At 38.3% G+C, this 24,000-nt stretch overlaps 1 protein-coding gene and 1 long non-coding RNA gene across 6 annotated transcripts in view; one reads left to right on the forward strand and one right to left on the reverse strand.

Annotated features, from left to right (window-relative positions):
* Positions 1-133: 133 nt before the first annotated feature.
* LOC140002502 (uncharacterized) lies at positions 134-5,883 on the reverse strand. 2 transcript variants are annotated; one of them, XR_011809227.1, is made up of 4 exons: positions 5,649-5,883; positions 4,381-4,473; positions 3,955-4,011; positions 134-1,486 (listed from the first exon to the last, which is right to left on the reverse strand). It is a non-coding gene; the product is annotated as an uncharacterized lncRNA (long non-coding RNA). The 2 variants fall into 2 exon arrangements; XR_011809226.1 differs by having other exon boundaries at positions 5,511-5,883.
* Positions 5,884-6,257: 374 nt separating this feature from the next.
* The window catches only part of FAM184B (family with sequence similarity 184 member B), a 39,658-nt gene continuing 21,915 nt past the window's right edge, over positions 6,258-24,000 (forward strand). For all 4 annotated transcript variants that reach the window (XM_027457336.3, XM_027457337.3, XM_027457339.3 and 1 more), the window contains exons 1-2: positions 6,258-6,767; positions 19,382-20,143. In XM_027457336.3, coding sequence (XP_027313137.1) covers positions 6,633-6,767; positions 19,382-20,143 — 897 coding nt within the window. In that variant the 5' untranslated portion in view covers positions 6,258-6,632. The remainder of the gene's footprint in view (positions 6,768-19,381; positions 20,144-24,000) is intronic.

The raw sequence follows: 24,000 nt of genomic DNA on the forward strand, positions 1-24,000 counted from the left end.
CAGTATTTAGTAGATTTTTATCAACAATATAATGGAATGATTTTCCATTTACAAATGTGTCAAGGATTATGGGTTATATGAGCTATTTATGAAGAATGGACAGAGGCAGCAAGAAAAAAAATCACTTATACATGTAGCAGGGAGATTTTTCAGTCATCATACTACCATATATTTCCATGTATTCAACATCTACCTACTTTTTAAAGATGAGTCATTTGTATTTTCTATTAATTGGTAAAACCTGTGGATCTGGACTAATCCCATTCTGCTCCTAGAGAGCAGGAAATGGATTCTATATGTTCAAGTATATTAGTTACATAGAGTCATATTTGTTAAAACATCTGTGTCTACTTTTTTTTTTAATCAGAGAAACAGCCTACAAAAACACTGTAATCAACAGTGAATCCTCAATGAGGTTTTGTTTATTTATTTTTAAATTCATATTTTCTGGGAAAAATATGATGTGTAATCATATTTCTGTTTAAGATATTTGTGCTGGAAAATTAAATTCATCCAGCTGTTTTTTCCACCACAGTAGTCTGTTTATGAAGAAGAGCATTAAAATAGGAAGAGAACAGGTAAAATTTTGTGATTCTTGTGACTTTAAAAACCCAGGACTTTTATTTTAAGTGAAGCTAATAATGCAAACTGTATTACTTTTGGTTCACATTTGGCAATCGAGTTGTGTCTGCCTGCGTCTCAGATCTACAGATGGAGATTTTCCCCTGTGAATACCTTGCAGTCCCTTATGATCGATTTCATCCAGGATGTGAGATTTATTTCTTCAGTCTGCGTTAAATATTTCTTCTAGGCTTTGTGTTTCTAGATTGAAATGGAAGTCAGGCTTCTGTTGTGACAAATTGAAGTCTAACCTGGTTAGACATACTGGCTTTCAGGTAAATATGCCACAGCAATCCAGATTTCCATGAAGTGTAACTATCTTGTGATAATAGCTACTTACTTTGTTTGGCTGGTGGAAGGATTTGCTGTCAGAGTTTTTGCAGGTCATGTTTCAGAGCCCTGAGTGTGCTATTAAGCCTTAGTGGCCCCTGAGCAGCCTCCCTGGGGTTTCCAGCCTTTGCCCATGGGTCCTGGTAACCTCATTTCAGCTCAGCCTGGTACTCCAGTCCTGGTCTGAACTAAATGTCAGGACTCAGTGAGAGCCAGCTGCTTCCAGAGGGATGAGGAGCTGAGGAAGGGCAGGACAAGCATGAAGGTAGTGACTATACCAGCTTGGGCCCAGTCCTGCAGTGCCAAGTAAGGTGAGCAGATCAGGCCAGGAGGAGCTCACAGTCCTAACTGAAAAGGAAAGCAATGATGACAATCAGATCTTGGATGCTGCTGCAGGCTTTGGAGGGAAGCGTGCTGAAGATTCTCTCCTTGTCCTTCCAAGTAGCGATCTCATCTGTTAATGCTGTCTCTTTCTGACTGTATCCGTCTCTTCTGATAGCACTGCTCAAGAGCCTTTCTCTTTCCTTTGTCAGTCCTGTTAAGTGAACAGATACAAAGTGACACAGAGTGAGCAAAACTTGCTGCGTGCCATTCACTTTGTGGTAATTTCACTTGTAGGTCACTGGGTAAAAAGCAGGTTAAAAAAAGAGAGTTGTTGCTATCCCATTTAGTTTGTGTTCCAGGACTTTTATAACTGTTTCATCTGGTTGGTTCCAGCTTCCATTCTAAAGTATAAGCACAGGAATACTTCATCCATAATAGGGCCATCATTATGCAGTAGTAATCAGAGATTCTGTTTGCCACATTCCTCCAAAATGTGTGTGTAAGTCAGCTATAAAATTGCATACGAGTTCTCAAATAGTTACTATTTTTAGTCAATGAGGAAATCAGCCCCACTTCTGATGAGTTTTGAATTGGATTCTCAAATCCTGTTTGCTTTATGAAGGGGGAGGAAAGGAAAATTGTAAAATAGTTACATAATCCCATCATTGTAATTACCCAGGATATACCAGTGACAGAATCTCTTTATGCTTGTCTTTTTTCTGGCTTTCAACCCCTAAACAAGCTTTACTAGAAGCAGGATAATGAACTAGGTGGGGAGGATAGCTGTTCTTATGGGTCTTCGGACCACTTCTTATTCCTCTTTCTGGTGTTTTGTTGTTGTTTTTTTTTTTCTTTCTTTTCTTCTGTAAAAGGAAAAAAAAACAGTCCCTGAATTCTATACTGAGATCAAAAAGGTACTCCATGATCAAAATGAATTTAAATGGAGATCAATAACGAGACTAGTGATCTATGAGTTAAATTAGCATTTCACTTAGGGATGCATCTTCCTTTGTTGAGACACTGACTTGAGAAGTTGTAAATCTGTTTTACTGATAGGGCTTTGCCATTTGAAATCTACCATGACAGTTAATGAATGACTACCTGTATTGTTACACCATTTTCAAATGCAGATTTTATTGGGCTGGAAAACATCAGTAGAGTCTAATCTGGGGGATCAGCTTAATTTTGCCCTCATAAATAAATTAAAAAAAAAATAAATCCCACTGGCTTCAGTGGAACTGGTATTCAAATAAATAGTGGAAGAATTGGGCTCTGTATTAATTGTGCTTTGGGAAAGCTGTTTGCAATACACTAAACTAAGGACAATGCTTATGCATTAAACATTTGCAGCAGAAGTATCTTCTTTGTGTCTTAGAATTCATGAATTGTGGCCATTTTAATAGCAGCTAGTCTTACCTTGTGTATCCTACCCATTTTTTTCTGTAGGTATAAATAATGCTGGATTGATGGACTTATGTTTCAGTTGAGATAGCGAGGATAAAATGGGTGAATTTGATGGTGGGTCACACTTTATTTTAATTGTATTGATGTTTAAATCATTAAGAATTTGAAAGATGTACTATTAAAGCTTTCCAGCCATTTGTTTCAGCCATGTAAGCAATGATGTTGACTTAGAGGCTTTTTACTGACTTTGATGTCTTTACTGACATTAACTGATCAGCTGCCAGAGATTGTTTCTGGCATGAGTCACTTCTATAGACTAAATGTGTGACAGGAACAAGTGGTATTATGTTAACCAGGCAACAACAGGTTGCTTTGGTACCATGGTAAAAGGATAAGAACTCAAAAGTTACTTAACTTCGAGTGCAGGTTTTTTTCTTAAGTTTCTTTTCTTTGTGACAGAGGGAAAAAGGTAGTATACAAATATTATAGAAGGATAGTTGTTTTTTTTTTGTTCTCCTACAAAGAAGGAGAACTCACCAGAAGTCCTGTTGACTTCCTCACTGACTGAGAACAGTAAAAATTCCTTCAATACTACATTATCAAAAAAAAAAAAAAAAAAAAAAAACCAAAAAAAAAAAACCAGACCTGACAAATTTGGGGAGAATGTGATGAACAGAATATCTAATTTTTACTATGTAATAATGTCTCAGTCCTCCATCAAAGTAAGGGAAAGAACATACTTGCACGTACTGATAGTCCACGTGCTGTGTTGTTCCAAATGCTAAGGATGAGGAGACTAAAGCTTGTGGAACAAACATCTCTAAGCTTTAGTATGCACTCCACAGTCAGTTGAGTTAGGAGGACTGCAAAGGAGGATATAAAACTTACAGAAACTGTAGTGTAGTCTGCATATTGAACAAGCAGCAGGTACTGAAAGTGGAAGGCATATAGTCTTCTATTCATATGACACGATTTTGTTAATAAAAAAAAATAAATTAACACACTTGAGCAGCAAAGCTATAAACCTGTGTACAGTTGCTAACAGACTTGAAGACTATAGTGCCATAACTACCTTCTCTTTCATAATTTATGTATAACAAATGCAACAATAATAATTCGAGCAGAATTGTGTATGCATGTGTGTTTTCTGTTTAGACTGTTCTCATTTGTATTTTAAACTGCATCTTTGCCTTGTACAGCTCCAAGTTCAAGAACATTTTTCTCATCCACTTATGTGCTCACATGGTTCACTTAAAATCCACTTTTGTATAGTACCTGCTTAAATTAGCCTTTGTGATGTTCTTGCTTTGTCTTCTTATCCACAGGCAACCCCTAGATTCAATTAAAAGAAAATAAAATAAGTCAAATTCTCATTTAAAACCTCTGCTGAAATTCTGTTACTGAAATCAAGTGTTTTCCTGAGTAGCAGAACTAATGAAACGTTGAGCCTCCTGTGAAGTTATGTTTTCTGATTGCATTTGTTGGTGCATAAGGTCTGACCAAAGCTTTTCCAATGTTTGAGCTGTTAGCTGACAACTCTTGTCTGGACTCAGAATAAGAATAATTTATCAGTGACCAGTTATGTCCTGCTAAAAAAAACACCATCTTGTACCAAAGCCTCAAGCTTTTCCTTCTAATCCCCCAAAACATATTAATGGACTATCTGAAAATAACCTGTTGTTTATTGCTTTCCCAGCGTACCTGAAGTTCTGTGCTCCTCTTCTCTGTCTGCCAGTGGAAGTGTCTCAAGTCTCCATCCAGGCATGCATTCAGGTCCAGTGATGTACTACCCTGCTGTTCAGCAGAAAAAAATAAAAATAATAATAAATAAAAATAATAAAAATAAGCATTGCTATCTCTGTATTAGAGTTGTAACACAGGTAACTTATTGCACGTATTTTTAAAACCCTTTGCATTTATCTTAATAGCGTTCTATTTTCATTCAATTTTGTTCTTTTTCTGAGGAAACAAGGTAGCTAGGAAACGGTACTAGCCCTTTGTGTTTTCTTGATTGTCCTAATAAGCTTGCCAATTTTATCAAAATTATGCATATAATTAAGTTCCTGCCTTCTTTTTCCTCAAGTCAGTGACCATGTAGAGACGATAATAAAACCATATATTAGCAGAGATGAACTTTTGTGTGCACATATCTTTATTAGATACCAGGCAACTGACAATGGAGTGTCCTTATGCCATAGTCACAGAAAAAGTTCCAGTCCCAGGCAGCAGCATCTCAGACACTAATGCCAATTAATGAAGATACCACACTTAGGTATTAATTTGTGCAAAGATTGTTTCTTATCTTTTCTTAGTAATGTTTTTTTCTGGGCTAAATTCTCTTCCCTGCTTAGTATCTAGCATCAGTTGTGACCATCTTCATTTTCCTTCCTGGTGTTTTCTTTCTGCAAGTTTCTCAGTCAGTCTTCACTCTCAATCCTGGAGTGAAGATCTGCCTCCAGAGCTTTAGAGTCCCTCTTTTTCTCCCAGCAGTTAAAGGGTTTGCTTTCTCTGTCCCAAGATCTTCTCTTACATCTTCTCACTCCTCCCTCTCCCCCCTGCTGCCTGGAGGCATTCTTCTTCTGCCCAATCTGTTTCCTCTTGAACTGCTTATTCTTAACAGGACCTTATCCCTTTTTGTCCTCATCGAGGATTTCCCTTTTTCTGCAGATTCCTTTTGCTCTGCCCTTAGCTGACACTGGATAATTCTCCTTCCCAACTCTGATCACAAGAAGCTTTTTTCAAAGCCACGGCAAGCAAAGTGGAAGCTTCTAGCCGGAGAAGGACAGGAGGTGCTGCCAGGAGGTGAGAGGGGGCCAGGGAAGCTGCCGTACCTGCGTGGGACAGGGGGAAGAAGCACCTCTGTCCCCTCTGTACCTATCTGGGCAGAGATGGGGCTTCCTCTCTGGGGTCCCTTGCACTGGCTGTGGTGACATATCGCAGGGTGTTGAGCAGCTCTCAGCTTCTCCTACCTGTTCATTCTCCTTTTTCTTCTCCACCTCTGTTTTCCCCCTACTTTGCTTTCTCCTCCTTCGCCTGTCTCCTGGGCTTGTTTAAACATGTCCAGTAAGCTTTTTCTTCTTCCACAACACTTTACTGAACCATCTAAAAAAAAAAAAAAAACGCATTTTAATTGCTTGCCCTTTTATGCCTTTTTCCTGCTTTTGCTGTGCTCTAACCTATTTATTTTTACATTTTGAAGTGTGGTCTTTTTGAAGAGAATAAATAGCTGCAGATGAAGAAAAAGAGCCCAGCAATATTGTCCATTTTCTTCAGGCTTCTTTCCAATGTGTTTAGTGCATCTGAGGGGAACTGGCCAGTCTCTGGATAAAGCAGGCTGAGCGGCTCCGGGACACCTTTTTGGGGCTCAGCTGTGTTTGAGGTGGCAGAACTGCTTCGTTCTGCTTTCAGCAGAGCAGCAAAAATTGCACTAGCTTTCCTTCATCACTTTATTGGTCCATCTGGACTTTGAGAGCACTGCCAAAATAGCAGAGCTTGTGAAAGGAGCTATAATCCTCCTCTGACGACCCCTGCGATCCTTCAGCAGTCCAGGAAGGCAACATGATTCAATCTGCAGACGATCTCTCTTATTAGATCCCCAGCAACGTCTGTGCCGCTGGCTCAGCGTATCCTGTGGGGAATTTGTAGCATCCAGCCGCTGGCATCTTCTCCTGGCGGAAGCTCAACCATTTGAAAAGAAGGGGAGGAAAAAAAAATAACACGCCACAATCGGGAGGCTTGCACATGCTGTTCTCTGCCTCCTCGCCTGGGTGTTTTGCTGAAGGACTGGGACATCTGCACAGAAGGGAGAGAAGCAGCTGCTGCAGCTTGCCCTGTTTGGGGCTGAAGTTCCTCCAGTGCTGCAGGGGTTTGAGTGTGGGGAGGCGAGCAGTGAGGACAGGCTCACGCTGCCCGGAGCATACACAAACGGACTTGATTAAAATATTTCCAGCCTAATGGCCTCCGGCATAAACAAGCTTCCTCAGCCCGGGACTTGCAATGGATCTAAAGCCCTTCGCAGCAGCTCGGCGGAAGGCTGCAATAAGGAAATTCACGTGAAAATGTGCAAGAAGATTGCCCAGCTCACCAAGGTAGGTCTGCCCCTGGCAGCCTTCCCAGCGAGGTGAGGCTGCCCCAGCCCAGGCTCGGAGCTGCCTCTGCCCATGGCCCCTGCCTGGGAGGAGGGCAAGGAAAGCACCTCTCTCCTGTAAGGTGCTTCCTGAGAGCATCCTGTGCACAAACTTTGCTTCCAACAGTTCCCTGCAGGTGCTACAGACCAGCTTTAGCGGGTTGTCTGTGCGGCTGGCGACCTGGGTTTCACACTCAACAGCTCTTATTAGGGGGGAGCAACAGGGAGAAGAGCTCAGGCTATGCAAAGATGGGTTTGCCTTCGTGTCTGCACTCTGCTCAGATGAATTGACCTTAGGGGCTTTTTCCTGGAATTACCAAAACGTCATTTCACCTGTATTTTATAGATCCTCATGTGATTTTGTTGCAAAGCTGCAGACAAACTGTGGTGCTAAAGAGTATTACTTCTCGTCTCGTGCTTAATTGTAACTGATGTGCATAAACGGAAACTCATTAAATGACCTTAGTAAAAGACAAGAGTTGGAGAAGACAGAACTAGATGACATAATATATGGTACTAAAACTTTCAGTCACTACCAAGCTACACTAGAAAATGTTTGAATATTTTTTTCTAAAAAAAAAAAAAAAAAAAAAGAGAGAGAGAAAATCTGTAGCAGGTGACAGTTACCTTTTAAGCTATTTTTATGCTTCATCTTTGTTAGTGAGAAAAAGCTATTTATTACCTTGGTTTATTAACCTCGCTTTTACATGCTCTGTATCTTTACTGCATTTTTGCAATGCAAAAACAGTGACTATAAATGCAGGTCAAACAACAGGAAATCATTAAAATGTTTGAGTTAGGATGGCTTGATAGAACAAATGCCATTGTTCTCATCTGATGATGACTACAGATGATAATTTATATCAAGTATTATACATAGATAACAGCTACCTAAGCATACACATGTACTAACTGTATATACTTACTCTGCTGTACCTATGCCCATGCTTACTTACCAGTGCTTTGGTTGTATGTTTCTGTAAGAGCACCATAAACAGTTTGATCCTTACTTTTAGCCCACAGATGCACACACACATTACTCTTTAAGGCAGGTGTTGATTCTGCTGTAATTGTAAGCTAACTGTCCAAATACATTACAATATATTTTTTTATTATTCTTAGAGAGAAGCACTTTCTGTTTATTAATACCATTCCCAATTCCTCAAACAGAGTGAAATGTGCATGGAAAGATGTCTGTAAATCAGATTATGATTTTCCTAAATTTCTTGGTCTCTGTCTGGTATTCAGTTGCTATCTTAGATTGATATTAAGTAAAATTTGACCATAAGTACCACTTAAAAAAAAAAAAAAAACTATTCCCTTTTCCAACAGAAAAGTATTAACTGTGTCTCTTGTGCTAACTGGGAGCTGATTATACTTCAGATTAGAAGAGTTGAGGAATTACCAGGTCCCTCTTTCTGAGTAATTCATTTCTCAATATCTGACCTACAGCATATTGATGGGATCTGTGCAAAGAAACCCTTCTTCAACTTTTCAACTCCACAAGCTGAATTCATATTCTGTAGAGATCTCTGTGCCTTCCTTTTCATATATCACGATTCTTTTCAAAGTCTCTCTAATCTCAGCTCTTTTAAGGGAAAGAATGCCTCATTCCACATAAAAACTATTAGATTACTTTATAAAGATAGGCTTAGAGTTGGGGGAGAAAATCTTTGAGAGCTATTTTCGCAGCAGAAAGGCAAAAATTTTACCTCAGTACAAAGGTTCCTGGAAAATGTTAGGAAGGCTTTCATCAAATGATATGTTCCTGATGAATTTCTACTGTTAAAAGGTAGGTGGGGTAATTTCTACTTTTAATAGAAGTCCCCATCTGGATACTTTTAAGTCATCTGAAATAAAGTTGTTTTATACTTGAAACTCAGAAAAGTATTTCTGAAAAGCAAATCATTCTGTTTTAGAATGTGGCTTTTCAAGAACCAATTTTCTCTGCTTTAACACCATGATTACAGAGAACTTGGGGCAGGATTTGAATTTTAATCATACACTTTCTTTTCTATACTCTGAGTATACTATTGGTATACCAACAGCAAATAGCTATGAAGTAAAATCTGAGATTGCATTAGCAGAAAAATGGGTATATGAAAAATGTGTTATAATCCATTTTGGCCTAGGAGCTTTGAGAGCTCCCTTTCAAATCACTCTCAGTTCTTTTCTGTTACAGTTGGGATAACCGTAATGAATTCATTCTTAGTTTTAATTTGCTCATAGTGCTCTTGTCCTTTTTCTAACAGTATGATGTACTCCTATCTGTTATACAACGACAACTTTCTGTCCCTGCAATGACAGAATGTAATTGATGGGGAAAGAATAATCTCCACATGGACAGTGGGACTGAGTGCATCCTCGGCAATTTTGCTGATGACACCCAGCTGTGTGGTGTGGTTGACACACTAAAGGGAAGGGGTGCCATCCAGAGGGACCTGGACAGGTTGGAGTGGTGGGTCTGTGCGAACCTCACGAGGTTCAACAAGGCCAAATGCAAGGTCCTGCACCAGGGCAATTCCAAGCACAAACACAGGCAGGGCAGAGAATGGATTGAGAGCAGCTCCAAGGAGAAGGACCTGAGGGTGTTGGTTGATGAGAAGCTCGACATGAGCCAGCAATGTGCACTAAAAGAGGGTAGGTTTAGTTTAGATATTTTGAAGAAATTCGTTCCTATGAGGGCTGCAAGGCACTGGCATATGTTGCCCAGAGAAGCTGTGGATGCCCCATCCCTGGAGGTGCTCAAGGCCAGGCTGGATGGGGCTTTGAGCAACATGGTCTGGTGGAAGGTGTCCCTGCCTATGGCAGGGGGGTGGAACTGGGTGATCTTTAGGTCCCTTCCAGCCCAAACCATTCTCTGATTGTATTCATCCACTCTGCATTGTGGCAGAACAAGAAATTAATACAAAATGTTTAAATTAGGTGTGTGATACAGAGGCTGCCTTGCATTCTGTTTCTGTTATATAGTCAGAGGTGGCTGCCTCCTACTCAAAGGCAAAGGAGCAGCGTGCAGAGGTATCAGTAGCAGAACCAAGCTGGGTGAGGTGATGGTTTCTGTCAGTAGCATGAACTGCCGATGACATGGTACAATGTTTGTTGGTATTGGGAACCTTCAAAGTAATCAGGACACAGAGGTCTTGAAAGCAACTCTCATTTTACTGTCCTGCAGTTTCTGCTTTTTGAGAGGTAGAATACAGCAAGTTTTCGTACCTTCAGTCATGTAGTGCTTTTTCTGTTCTGAACTTTTTTGGCTGTAGTGGTAATAATACAAACCTCAAGAAAATCTGCTTCAGGTGGCAAACCACTGCTTTTTGTAGCTCATATGGAGGCCATTTATGAGTTTTTTAGAAGCCTGGCCCTCCTTTTCAAAGACCGACTCTTGCCACTGTTGACATTTCACCAAGCACATTTGTTCTGTTGCATGTTCAAGGTGTTCAACGCAGACTGCATCATGCCTGCTCCATTCTGCCCTGCCAGCACCCGTCTGTCCTTGAAAAGGGTCTCAGTGCTTGGGAGTCTGAAATTAAAAGTGCAGAAGTCAGATGGTAATAGCAATAGTGGTAGTACTCCGGTATTGGAATAGCTATCCACTAATCTGAAAGTGAGGAAAATGCATCTGTTTGAAAGTGTGAAAATAAATAATTTTAATCACCAAGTAATGGAATTGGAGTCTTTCATAAACAGAACTGACTTGAGGGGTGACTTGGATTTCGCAGGTGAAGAGAAATACAATGTGGAAAAACTATGTATTCAGTATGGCATATTTATAAGCTCAGTCAGGTTCTTACTTTTCCCCCTCCTCCTACTCTCCCTCCAAAAAAGTAAGGTGGCTTTTACAATTCACAGCAGAATTAGCAACAGACTCTTGTTTACCATTAGACATCTGGCTTCCCACATTTGAAGTACACTAATGAAAACATGGCAGGATTTTATTGTTCATTGTGCAGTTTAGTTTATTCTTTTAAAGCATTAGCTCATGGTACTAAATGAATATGAGACTCACCAGGTTTTGTTTTAAAAACATATTCTAAAAAAGAAATTACAAATTAAAACCTGAAGTTTTTAATGCAAGTAAAAAATGTACAAGACTTGGTAATATTAGTGACTTTGGATGAGAGATATCTGGGTCTTCTGGCTTTTGACATTAAAATCAGGTTACTTTGCAGCTATTTCCCAATGAACTTGGCTTTGAGTTTTCAGAAGATAACTCATGAGATTTAAAAAGTAAAAAAATGCAAACAGAAAAGTTCTGCTTCCAGATGGGAATGCCCATCCGTAGTTGTCATTCACATACACAGGTGACACACTTGTTTGGTGGATAACTTTCTGTAACATTTGAATTAATAGGGACTTCTGCTGATACATTTTCATGATTGTAGCAGAACACACAACTTTGTGCCAGTGATGTAGTCTCCATCAAACACTGCACCCTTGGTACACTCTTTTGTGCATGCCAATTCCTTGTATTTCCAATATGTTTAGCAATAACATGGAGTTTAAAATATGTGGTGAATTTTACAAGAAGCATTGGGCTCCCTGCTGCCTCAGGCTATGGGTTTCTAATATCCACTGGCTATTACAGGATATTCATCTGCTTACAGGTTCTCAGGACAGTTCTTTTCACTTGAGATAGGACAAGGAATGCAAGTGAGCTTTTGAAGAAGAGTACTTAGGAGAGTGGATCAGCTTTCAGTGAAAAGGCAGCCTGGACAGAGCTGGCAAGCACTAGATACAGTACAGATATCCATGATATTCAGGCTTCTTTTCAAACCTCTGCAGTGAGGCTCAGGCAAACCTCACGTTCTAGACTGCACTTCTGGAACCAAGCCTAGTATGAATAACTAGGATGGTGACCTTATCCGGTTGTCAGAGAGCTCCCTAAGTCACAAAACAGTTCTGTTTCCTTCTTAGAGACAAATTCCTGGAGACCAATGGAGTAATATTTTTAATGAGGAGAGATAGTTACTCATTTTCTCTAGGGGTTCATGTGACTCTTTATTGGGAATTTGGGAGCTTTGTTGTAAGGAACACATTTTAAGTTGTAGTATTTCTATTAAATAGATTTTTATTTAAAAAAAAATATCAAGCAGTCTGGTGAGAATTCTGCGTATGTTGAATCCTGTGGGTCTAACCGGAGGAACAGAGTGCCAATGCAGGGAAAAGTTAATTGCTGGTGAAACACAGTAAACCCTTTTTTTTCACCTGCAGGGGAAAGAAACGTCAAGTGGGAGCAAGCGTGCTCTTTTTGTACAAGAAGCAGCATAGGCAGATGTTCCTTAATGGCTCTGTGTGGAGCAGCTGAAAATGTTACGTACTCTGGCTGCTTAACACCACCAGTCACCAGAAGGTTTATTGCCCTTCAGCTCAGTCAGCAGAGTAGAAAATATGAATATTATTTAATAAGCTTCAGTGGGAAATGAGTCAGATAAGCAAAACCCACTTTCATTAATTGTTTAAGGAAGAATGTCTGACTTTTGCACAAAAGTGTATGAGATACACTAGAATATTCTCCAGCCCTGCAGAGAAGGATATGGGGGCTCTAGGTGACCTTTAAGTTCCCTTCCCAAACCATTTTGTGATTCTGTTATTTAGTTCTATTATTTTCACTCTAGAGGTGGAAATTTCTGGAAAGAATTAGCAAGTCATCTGTATGTGTGTGAGCACATAGATTATTTACACCACTTCAGAGTTTTGCAGGATAGCTGTATATCAGATCATTTAACCTTTCCTATTTTATCTGCCATAAAAAGTGGCTGATAGGTTTAGGATGGAAATATGATCAAGGTTCAATGGTTTACTCTGGAAGCACCCAGCAGCTGAGCAGGTGTAACTGTCTGAGCATTCCTCTTATCTGCCCATGTTCCTAGCTGAAATACCTTGCCTTTCTTAACTAAGTTTAAGTTAAGTTCATTGACGCTATTTACTATGATGTTTTAACAGTACTTGGTAACCAGTGCTTGCTGTGCCCAGCTGATGTGCAATTAGTTGTTATGCTACCAGAGCTCTACTGTGTGCTTGAGGCTTTTTGATGTCAGTTCTCTAGAGAGGTATTCAGCATTCTACAGAAATGAAGCAAAATGGAGCAGCATAAAAACTAGGATCACGCTTTTGGAGCTACAATATTTTTCCTTTGGGCAAAGAATATAAAAACTGGTTTCCATGTAGGCAAAGTAAGAAAGAAAGAATCATTTTATAAAGCTGCTTACATTTTGTCCTAAAAAGACTAGCAAAGTCAGCTGTCAATATCCCCATGATGTATTTCATGATGCATTTGTTTAAATTATTTTTACCTACAATTTTCTATCAGGATTTCAAAGGTAGCATTATTGTTGCCTGTCAGCTGACAAAAAAGTGCAGAGTAAGATTTCTTAGCCTGTCAGCATTACCATTTCCTTACAGAGCTGGAAGGGAACTCCCAGATCATAAAGCCCACGTGCAATGTCATGTAATTGTGTTAGCTAGTCAAAAACAGTAGTAAAGCCCCTATTTCTATTAGGAAGTAACCAGAATCTTCTTATTTAGATGGCTAGAAACTGTAATTTAAATTAATTCAAGGTATATGAATGGCATCTATGTATTGGAATTACCTTCTTAACAAACAAATTTGTTACCAACTATGTCAAGTTTGCAGAAAATCTGACAGCCTTAGTAACTGACAATTAAAAGCTATTTCATAATGGAAAGTGTATATCAAATTTATCAAATATATCACTATCTTGAGGCCACCATGTAAATAATGTCTTTATAAACAAAATGCATTTTGTTAATACACACATTACAGGCAGTGGGTAATAAAATATCTAGTGGTCCACTAATTGCACAAAGGAAATTTGCAAGGTTATAGTTTATCATGTTCAATCTTTTCTTCATGGATAATGTCCAAAAGTACCCTTTTCAGTGACTTTATTACATTACCTTTCTTCTAACATTTTCTTTAAACAGTATAGAGGAGTCAGCATTTTACAATGGAAAAGATTATGCCCAAGTCAGAAGTTATTGCCTACTCAGCTTTCCCACTTAAATACTCTAATGTTGTATATTTAGGCTTTGGAACACTTCAGCATTGCATGTGGAATATGAAGTATTTTTGTCTATAAAGCATTGTGTTCTTGTTTTCCCTGAAGTCACTTTGCCTTAGGTAAAAAAGTGTTTGTTTTACTAAAACAACAGTTACACTGAGGTAGAACTACCTCTTCTCCCAAGTCTGCAGTCAGATCTTTACCACGTTAGCTCTCACTGTAACAGCTCACTTGTTCTTCCCAGGTGTACACCACCAGGCTGTCTCTTTGTGCTGCTGAAGACCACTTAACCTGTGCTTTTAGTAGGAGCAGAGCAAGAGCCATCAGGAAATGTGTGAATTACTCCAGTACCAAGACTGAGTTAATTTATCTTGCCTCCCAGTGGGACACATTAGGTCAGGCTCAGTTGTGCTGGTTCAGACTTGGCATTGTACTTACTGTACGTGCACTTGTCTTCCAAGGGGCTCAGGGGCAGCAGAACATCACATAACCCTATTACTGAGGAAGCACTGCCTTTATTTTGTAAGGGAACTACAAGCTGTCCATTCTCAATTTGGCATTTTTTCTTAAGATCATGAACTCAGTAAAATTCGTCTGAAGTAATACTGCACCTTTTTAATGGAGTTGTCATTCAGAACTTTGTATGAAGTGGCCCTTAAGCACTTAAACACAGTATTAACTTAAAACTGATCACTAGCAGAGCCGTTTACTATTGTAGTTGTCTTTGGAAGTTACAGTATTAGGTTGTGACTCTTCACTGACAGTTGGAGGTTTATATGAGAGCTACCTTTAAAAATAAATATGAGGTTATAGTTCAATATCTGGCATTTTTCAGGAGGAGGGAACTACTATAATTTGATAACAGGGCTGTTTAGATTTGATAACAGGGCTGGTACTTTTAAATGTTTTTGCTTAATATTATCGTTCTTACTAGCATGCTGATATAGCTTAGTATTTTATAAAAATAATGAAACGCCTGAAAACTATAAGACAGGTGCTCTTGGAAATGCTCCTTGCAGTTCTTACCAGCTGATCTTCCAGATGTACTGGGACACAGTGCAGCTCCTGCCCTCTTGCATAGCCAGGACATACAGGCCAACAGGACACAGCGATGACCACTGTTCCTGGTCCTTCAGGGGAGCTGTGGTTTGCAACACAAGTATGACACTTTGAACTGTAATGCTTAAAAATTAAAGATCAAAGTATACATAAAAATTAGCATAAGCATTAATATTTAGGCTAGCTCTTGCATATTTGCTTAATAAGAATGTGTTATTGAAATGTGAATGTGATTAGTGGCTAATTTTGGTCAAGTATTAAGGTAGAAATTGGGGTATGTGAGTAATAGTGTAGTATTGCAATGTCTGTCCTTTGGGTCTCGATTCTGTCTTTTATGATACTGCTATGTGTGGAGGGAGAGAAACGGAAAGAAAAAAATCTTTTAAAAAGCACTGTGCTGACAAAGACTTACATGAGGACAATCTGGGGCACATCCGTGGCAGTAGTTCATCTCTGATGGTGTCCAGAGAGTGGGAGGAGTACGGCATGCCTCTTGTGCAAGGTACTCTCCCTGCCTCCAGTGATTTCCCTGTGTTTTCCAGAGACCACAGAAGTATCTTCGTACTGAATAGCCCTCATAGGATTTTTTTCAATCAATTTGTCACATCACTTCTTGAATTCTGCTTGTAGAATTAAATTCTGCTGTATTTAAAGTAAGGAAATACTTTAGGAAAAAAAAAAAAAAAAAGAGGTATTAAGTGAGAACTTGATGAATTTGATTTACTTCATTGATTTTAAGACTGGGTAGTATTGCATTATGATAATCTGTACCAAGATTCTTAAAGCTCTTTTGGAAGGCTAAAGTTTCAGTTAAACATCATAAAAATGCAAAACAACAACAACAAATTAAAAGCAGTAAACATGTATCTGCAATTTTAGACCCCTTAAAGATCTTTAGACATCTGAGAGTTGATTGAACATTTTCACTATATTGAGTGCTAATTTGGCAAATGTACTCTATCACCACTCACTTTAGATCTGCAACGAAAACCAGATAACTAAATTGTCAGTGAAATACATGGAGATAAGGCCTTTTGGTTCCTTCTGTTAACACAGAATTGTGAACTTTACTGAACTTTACTTCTGTACTAAAAAATCACTTACACTACACTCAAGTTACACTACACAGACAGTGTGTAGATATAAACATAGCTTTTTTTTTGGAAGAAGACATCTTCTATTTCTTGCATGTAAACTGTCTGAAAGAGCTGCATAAGGGTGATTGAGCTCATCCAAGGCCGTTAAATCCAAAGTTATGGGGGTATTCGAGACTTAATGAATTATATTTGCCAAGAAAGAGATTGCAAAAGGTGAGCAGAAAGCATTCTCTAATCTGACAGTTTAGTCTTAATCTCTGTTTGTCCATTTACACGTTTGTATCAAACACATTAGTGGATTTATCAGTAAACAAGCAGCATCATTTTAAATGTTTTCATTGAGGTCTGTATTTTTTCAATAGTCACAAATTTTACCTAATTTAACTTTACTTAAAAATAATGATTCTGTGGCAGTATTGGAATACAGCTTAACCTGATAAATACACTGAAGCTGAATTTGATTCACTACATAGAGAACAAAGAAATAGAAATAAATTTCATGTAAATGTCATGCTGACTGATTTTCTTATTCTGCTTTATAGTTGCACACAAAATGTAAAATTGTGGTGATTTTGTCATTTAAGTTTTGTTAAATGATGTCAAAGTTAGGTAAAAAATGTTTTTGACAGATAAGATGCAAGATGAATCAGAAACTGTAAACTAAAGTTTTACAACATTGGATTGTAGGGAGGCAGATGCTACAAGAATTTGGTTAGAGCTCTCTATTTCACATGTGAGTTAATGATCTGGAAGTAAAAATAAGCAACATACTAAAAATCACAGATGATACTAATTTGAGGGGAATCATAAACACCTAAGCAAGATTGGGAAAAAAAAAAATAAAAAGAGAACATAGATGGAAAACAAAAGGAAATTACAAAAAGCTTGCTTTTCCAAAATCCTGCATCCAAGCAGGTGCACGTAGTATTTGCATGCCCAATATCTGTTTTGGTTTGTAAGCCAACATGAAGTGGGTATACTGACATGAAAACAACTTTTGAAAACAAAGGTATTTCATGTGGAGCTGTGCTTTCACTTCAGAGACAAATAAGTCTCTTTAGCTTCCTCCAAAGGACTGAAGTCATACCTGGAAATCTAAAAAGTCATAATGCTCTGGTGGCATATACTGTGTAATAGTGTTTTTACCAAGCTGCCATATAATTTGGTTGCTGTAACATCAGTACAATGTCTCCCAATGCAGATACAGCTTTGTAGAACTGTAAGGAGCTGGTAGCCATTGGTATTAAGCTACTTACTCAAGGAGTGATGTTTTTTGCATTTGAAGGCAGTTCTGTCTGTGTTGTCTAACCAATCATTTTTAGAAATGTTTTTGATGAGCTTTTGATCAACACAACTGTCGAGAGGTTTATACCACATTAGTCAGCATCATGTACACTCTACAAGGTACAGGTGCTGAAATCATTTTTCAGTATTTTTCCTTCCAGCAGAATGCACATAAACTGCCCAGATTCATCTCACTTAACTCGAGTCTCTTCAATGAGGCATCTGGGATAGGAATAGAGTAGCTATATTCAGTAGGGAGTGAAAGGCATGTGTGAGGGGCTTAAATTTCAGAAAGTACAGAGCAGCAACTCTCTGAAAATTAAATCTTTTAAGAAGGTTAAGATATTGAGGAATCAGTTTCAGCAGTCAAGCTTGAAGATTAAATTTAAAGGCATTCATTTTCAAGTCAGAATTCTTCATTGTGGTTCTAGCCACCATTGAATAGATGTGTAGGAATGATTGACAGAGCAGGGAGTTCAGTGTCTCCCAGTCTTTTAGATAACTTACCTAAGATGTTGGTGATAACCATTAATGTAGAAGGTCTCCAATTTGTTTGAACAGTCAGTGGAATTTGAGGAAGCGTGAGGATGAAGTCAGACCTCAGAGGAACCCAATTTCCACTGTCAGACTGAACACAACATAATATGAGACAGACAGTGCCGATTTACGAGATAAATTCATCACTGAGGGAGAAGTCTGAGTCACAAAGGTCAGATGTTCTAATGCTCATCACTGTTTTGCTGATTAAACAAAATAAAAATATGATTGCTAATATCTGACCTAATTAATTGAAGAGTTGCCCAAACTTATTACAGATCATTCCAAAGCCATGGGCAAAATTAACATTTTCCTTGTAGTTTTTGTGTCTATCTCTGGAAGAGTTAAAAAAAGGTTCAGAGAATTATTTTAGTTACCACTTATGGGGAGGAGGAATCTGCTTCGTATCCTGCAACTATTTATGTTTCAAAGGAAAAATGATCAAAAATAGCAGAGGAGATTTAACATCTAATCTAAGGCCAACCAGTATGCATATCTAAATGTAGACAATGACTTTGTGCCTGTTTGTCTTCTGGAATATGATGCTGTTACTCTTTTCTGTCACATATTTATCCAGGAATGTATTCAGACCATGTTTTGCATTTGTGACTCTTTAAGGCTTCTATATTTATTCCATTACTGCCAGGGAGGAAGTTGACTTCACGTAAAATGTATTTATGTGTTTGCTTTCATTTATGGATGACTGAAATTCAATATCTTATTGAATATACAGAGAGCTCCAAAAAGAATGGTTAGACATAGCCAAGCAAATTCAATAACTGTAGAGAAGTCTTCAGGGTTTGTACGACACAGACTCCAAACTTTTGTCACTTATTGTTGTATAGTCTTAAACACATAAGTAAAATTGATCGTAACTAATTCTTTAATTAGACTAGAATTCTGGCCCTGTAATCTTCAATCCTTCCTTAGGGAAAGTCTCAACTGAGAGACCAATAGGCATAATCATAGAATCACAGGATGTGTGAGGTTGGAAGGGACCTCTAGAGGTTATCTTGTCCAACCTCTCTGCTCAAGCAGGGCCACCTGCCTGTATCTGTTAAAACATGGTTTTTGAGATTTATTGCTGTTACTGAGGTAAGATAAAAGACATTACCTGAGAACTTCTGAGATTCAAACCTAAAGGTGCTTGCAGCTGAGTAATAGCTATCTTGAAATGCTAATCAAGTTAATATGTCAGTCATATGGCTTCTGGAATGCATCTTCAGTGGTGTTTTAGTTCAAGTCAGGAATGCAGAATTTAATCTTCTTACAGAATTTCTGTTTCAGTCCCTGTATTAGAGGTCAAACCTGATGTATGAGGTGACAACTTGCTAAGAACAAAAAAGTAAATCTCAAAAAAAATCTGGAAAAATATTTCTCACAGTATTGTATAATTTCTCTGTGAGGATTTGCAGTTTATAATTATCATTTCTGTTGCTAGTGGAGAAAAAAGAAAAAAAAAAAGATAAAATATTTAACTGTAGTGATTGTTCTCTTGCTAAATATAGCAACTGAATGCATAACACTACTGTTTACCAGACACTTTAATCTCCTATATTCTTTTCCTTCATCTACAGGTGATATATGCCTTGAACACTAAGAATGATGAGCACGAGGCTAGTATACAGGCTCTGAGAGATGCTCATGAAGAAGAAATTCAACACATTCTTGCTGAGACAAGGGAAACAATTCTCCAGTATAAAAGCAAAGCTGAAGAAGAACAATTGCTGAGAAAACATATTCAAGCCCTTGAAATTGCAGTGGAACAACATAAGAGACTAAAGGAAGAAGCCTTGGCAGAGTTAACATTGTGCAAGCAGCAGGTGGAAGAGAGGGAACTGAGGACAGAAGTACAACAGGCACAGATGGTCCTTTCCACAGACACAGTAGATACTAATGCAGACTTTGAAAACAAACTTTTACATTTAAATCAGGAGTCTGAAGGACTGATGAATGAATGCAAAGCATCGAGGAGACAAAACTTAGATAGAAAAGAAATTTTAGATGAAAAATACAATGTGAAAGGACAAGCTGTAGTAAATGAGATGGAAAACCTGAAGAGTGAGAACCAGAGAGCAATTAAAGAATGTACTCAGAAAACAAGCCAGCTGCAAGCCTCCTGCAAGAGAGAAAAAGAGACTTTGAAAAAGTCTATGCAGCAATCCACAGCAGAAACAAAGAATTGTCAGCAAAGAGAAATGGAGCAAAGGAATTGCTCGGAGGCTAAGGAAGGTTTTTTGCTGCAGCAAGTAAAGAAGCTGGAGGCAGACCTAGAGGAGAAAAGCCAGAAGATAAATGAGAGGAAGAAGCATTCCCAGAAGCTGAAAGAGAGAATACAGGTAGAAAATTGTCTATTTTTAAAATTTGGGTGAAGAGAGTTCTTTTAAACATCATTTTGAGTCAAAAGCTTGTAAACACTAAAACAGTATTAGAGGCTTGGAAGAGAAATTTGAGGGTTTTGGTGCTGAAAGTTTTAAAGAAAGAGTTGATTAGTAACTGATTAGGAGGAGTCTTTGAACACTAGACTTCATACTTCCTGAGGGAGAAGTGAGGTAAAATTTGTCTGTTGACTGAACAGAGCTGTTAACTTTCCTGCCCAGAAATGTGGAGAGCAGCAAGCAGGCACCAACAGTTAGCAATGAGTACTTACACAGCACATTCTCCGTTTGCATTGTGGCTGTCAGCAGCTCCGTGTGAACTAAGAAAACCATGAACTAAGAGACCATGTACATGAACTTAATTAATATGAACTAAGAGACCGTGCAGTGAGCTGGCAGGTTAGGAATGAAGTGCTTTGTATTGTATGACTCTTGAAAGAATGCCTCATACCAAGTGACATTTGACAAAGTGTCGTTTACATCTGTGAAGTTTCATGTAGTAAGTTTCACAGTTACTTCTCACTTCTCACCTTGCTTGTCTACTCAGGTTGATGTACATGTATCTCTCATACATTAGCAGCACAGTCCTGCAGCCCCTTTCTGGTTCATTGCCCCTTGTGCCAGACGCAGTTGCAGAGATTGGCTACATTTGGTACATAAGGTCAGGGTGTGGGAGAGACACTGATGAACTGCAGTGAAGCCAAAGCACCCAGACAGCCTTTGTGCTCAACAGTTCTACTTCCTTCTAATAGTATTGGCCTTTCCCATCACAGAAACTTACCTACCAGACCTGACCCCAGAACTGTGACAGCAATCTAACTCAGAATCATAGGATCATAGAATGGCCTGGGTTGAAAAGGATGTTAAAGATCATCTAGTTTCAACACCCCTGCTCTGGGCAGCATTGCCAACCACTAGAGCAGGCAGCCCAGAGCCCCATCCAGCCTGGCCTTGAATGCCTCCAGAGATGGGACATCCACAACGTCTCTGGGCAACCTGTTTCAGTCCCTCACTCTCAGTGAAAAACTTCCTCCTAATATCTAACCTAAACCTCCCCTGTCTTCATTTAAAACCATTCCCCTTGTCTTATCACTACCAACACATATAAATAGGCATTCCCCCTCCTGTTTATATGCTCCCTTCAAGTACTGGAAAGATATACAATGAGGTCTCCCTGGAACCTTCTCTTCTCCAAGCTAAACAAGCACAGTTCCCTCAACCTTTCTTTGTAGGTGATAGGAGGAACAAGTAAGATCCTGATTTCTTGTGGTTTCTTTAAATAATATTCAGAATTGGAGAAGGGATGCACGAAAGTTTATCCACATGATTTACTGTTCTCTTTTATTGTGCCAAAAAGGCACTGTTTTAGGAATAATATGTTTAAAACCCAACAAGAACTGGGTATAAGAAAGTGGTGTCTTTAGCAATTTAATTTCTAAATTCAGTATCAGCTGGATGAAACTGAAATCTTTTCTGATAGACATCTGCTCAACTCTTGTACAGTTTAGATCTGTTAAGTCTATGCATATTAGCATATTGCCTTGAATCTTTACAGAGAGTTTGGTACTAGGTTAAATCTGGAAGGTGAACTGTTAAATACAGTGCTATTTTCTATTTCTCTCTAGTTTAAATAGAAAGGAGAAACTTCTGCTTTTTCAATTGGCTATTTATGTTGCCACAGTTAAACATTACATTTTTTTCAGAATCCTATGGACAGTGGCAGATTCGGAAACAGAAGCATTTCTTTAATCCGTAATACCTCTGATCATCAGTAAATACTAACCAAAAAAAAGCTGTCAAAATGCATGAAAGATAAAAGGACTGATGTTTAAGCAAAGCGATTTTTCTGTTTTCTCCTTAGTGTATGTCAAGTGGTTTGAGACTTTTAGATGAAAGGCATCATGTTAGCTCATGTTTATTATTATTACTGTGGAAGAAAGAATATAAAGGATGACAAGTCATTAAGACTGATCTATTCAATCTAGTTTTGGAATAATTTTGGCATATTACAGAAGTAAAAGAAACACACCTTTAAGTTCTCATCTACAGTGTCAAATACAAGTAGGTTTGATCCATGAGGTTCTACTCAAATACCCTTCATATAGGAGCAAATGGAAATTTAGTCTGGGTAAGTATTGCATTATTGTGTTAGACATTTGGAATTTGAGGGTAGAACCTCCAGAAATGTAATAATAGTTATGTTCCAATTTTTACCTTTAGTTATGGACAGACAATTCTCAGGAGAGTCTGTAGGAGATGATTTTTCTTTTTTTAGGCATCTGTGTTATGAATTGTGTAACAAACTATTATACTTCAGCAACTGGAAAAAATATTAACTATATTTTAACACAAGTTGTCAGAAAATTAAAGGAAGTATGTCCTGTTTCAAATTTAGGATAATTTCAGGCATCTTTTAAATGGTAAGTCTTGATGAGTGTTCACCTTACAATGATGGTTACTGCATCTGACGGAATGGCCCCACATTACAAATATTCTGGCAACAGAGTAACTTTAAGGGTATGGAAGAGCAAAAGGTTATTTTAAACATTCCTTCTAGGTGAAAGATTCATGCCATGGTACTGCACCAAGACAGAAAATGATGATTTATTCCAGATAACAAAAAAAGAACATATGTAATAAGCTTAGAAGCACAATGCATATTTTAGAATCTGGAAGTGTAGCTTTAGGGAACACAGCAAGAAATTCTGGGATCAAAAATTGTGTTGAAAAGCATGAAGGAAAATCTAAGTGTAGTCAGAGAGAAATACGTTTCAGGAGAAGGAAATCTTGCAAAAAGCAGGTAAGGTGCTCATTAATGTCATTCTGAATTATTTCCCTTGTTAGTAGTCACTCACGTTCCACCAGTTACTTATGCTATTTGAAATGTAAATGTTGCTACCACAGAAGATACAGAAGCTGTATTGAATTCCCAGAGCAAAGCTTTTAATGAAGCAGACAAACCAAAGCATCAAAAATGCAACTGCAGCAAATGACTTCTGCCAAACAAAACCAAATGAGAGGCTCTGAAGGTGTGCAAGTGCTTAAACAGGTGCTTTGCTCTTAAACATTCCAAAGCATGCCAAAAAGTACTGAAATCAATGTAATTGTTCTTTCAACATTCATGGCCTTTAGATTATTCTGTAGAAGTCAGTCCTGTAAGATTCCTAAAGCTCTGCCCTCATCCAGTGGAACACTGGCTTGTGTTCATAACTTCAAGTACATCAGATGCTCAATGACAGCTAAAACACTACTGATATCCTTAAGTAAAATTGAGCTAGACCAAATTAAAGCATTCAACTTCTTCTGTAACCAAAAACTGGAAGAGAATAAGATTCAAGCCAGACTTTCTTTGTTAAGTTAAATTGAAATGCAGATGTTTTAAATTATTTTTTAGTAGAGAACAGTTCTTTTTTTTTTTTTTTTTTTTTCTGAAAAGCTAAGCAGAAGTAATATCAGGAACGGATTCACTACAATCAGAAATGTATGGATCCTGAGAGTTCCCTCTGTATGCAATCACAGAATCACAGAATCACAGAATCACAGAATTTCTAGGTTGGAAGAGACCTCAAGATCATCGAGTCCAACCTCTAACCTAACACTAACAGTCCCCACTAAACCATATCCCTAAGCTCTACATCTAAACGTCTTTTAAAGACTTCCAGGGATGGTGACTCCATCACCTCCCTGGGCAGCCTGTTCCAGTGCCTAACAACCCTTTCGTTAAAGAAGTTCTTCCTAACATCTAACCTAACATATGTCTCCCCTTAATCAATTGTACAGACACGATTTTTTTCTATATATTTGTTTATTTTTTCCCA

The sequence above is a fragment of the Anas platyrhynchos genome, chromosome 4, assembly GCF_047663525.1.
Source record: "Anas platyrhynchos isolate ZD024472 breed Pekin duck chromosome 4, IASCAAS_PekinDuck_T2T, whole genome shotgun sequence".
Taxonomy (NCBI): Eukaryota; Metazoa; Chordata; class Aves; order Anseriformes; family Anatidae; genus Anas; species Anas platyrhynchos.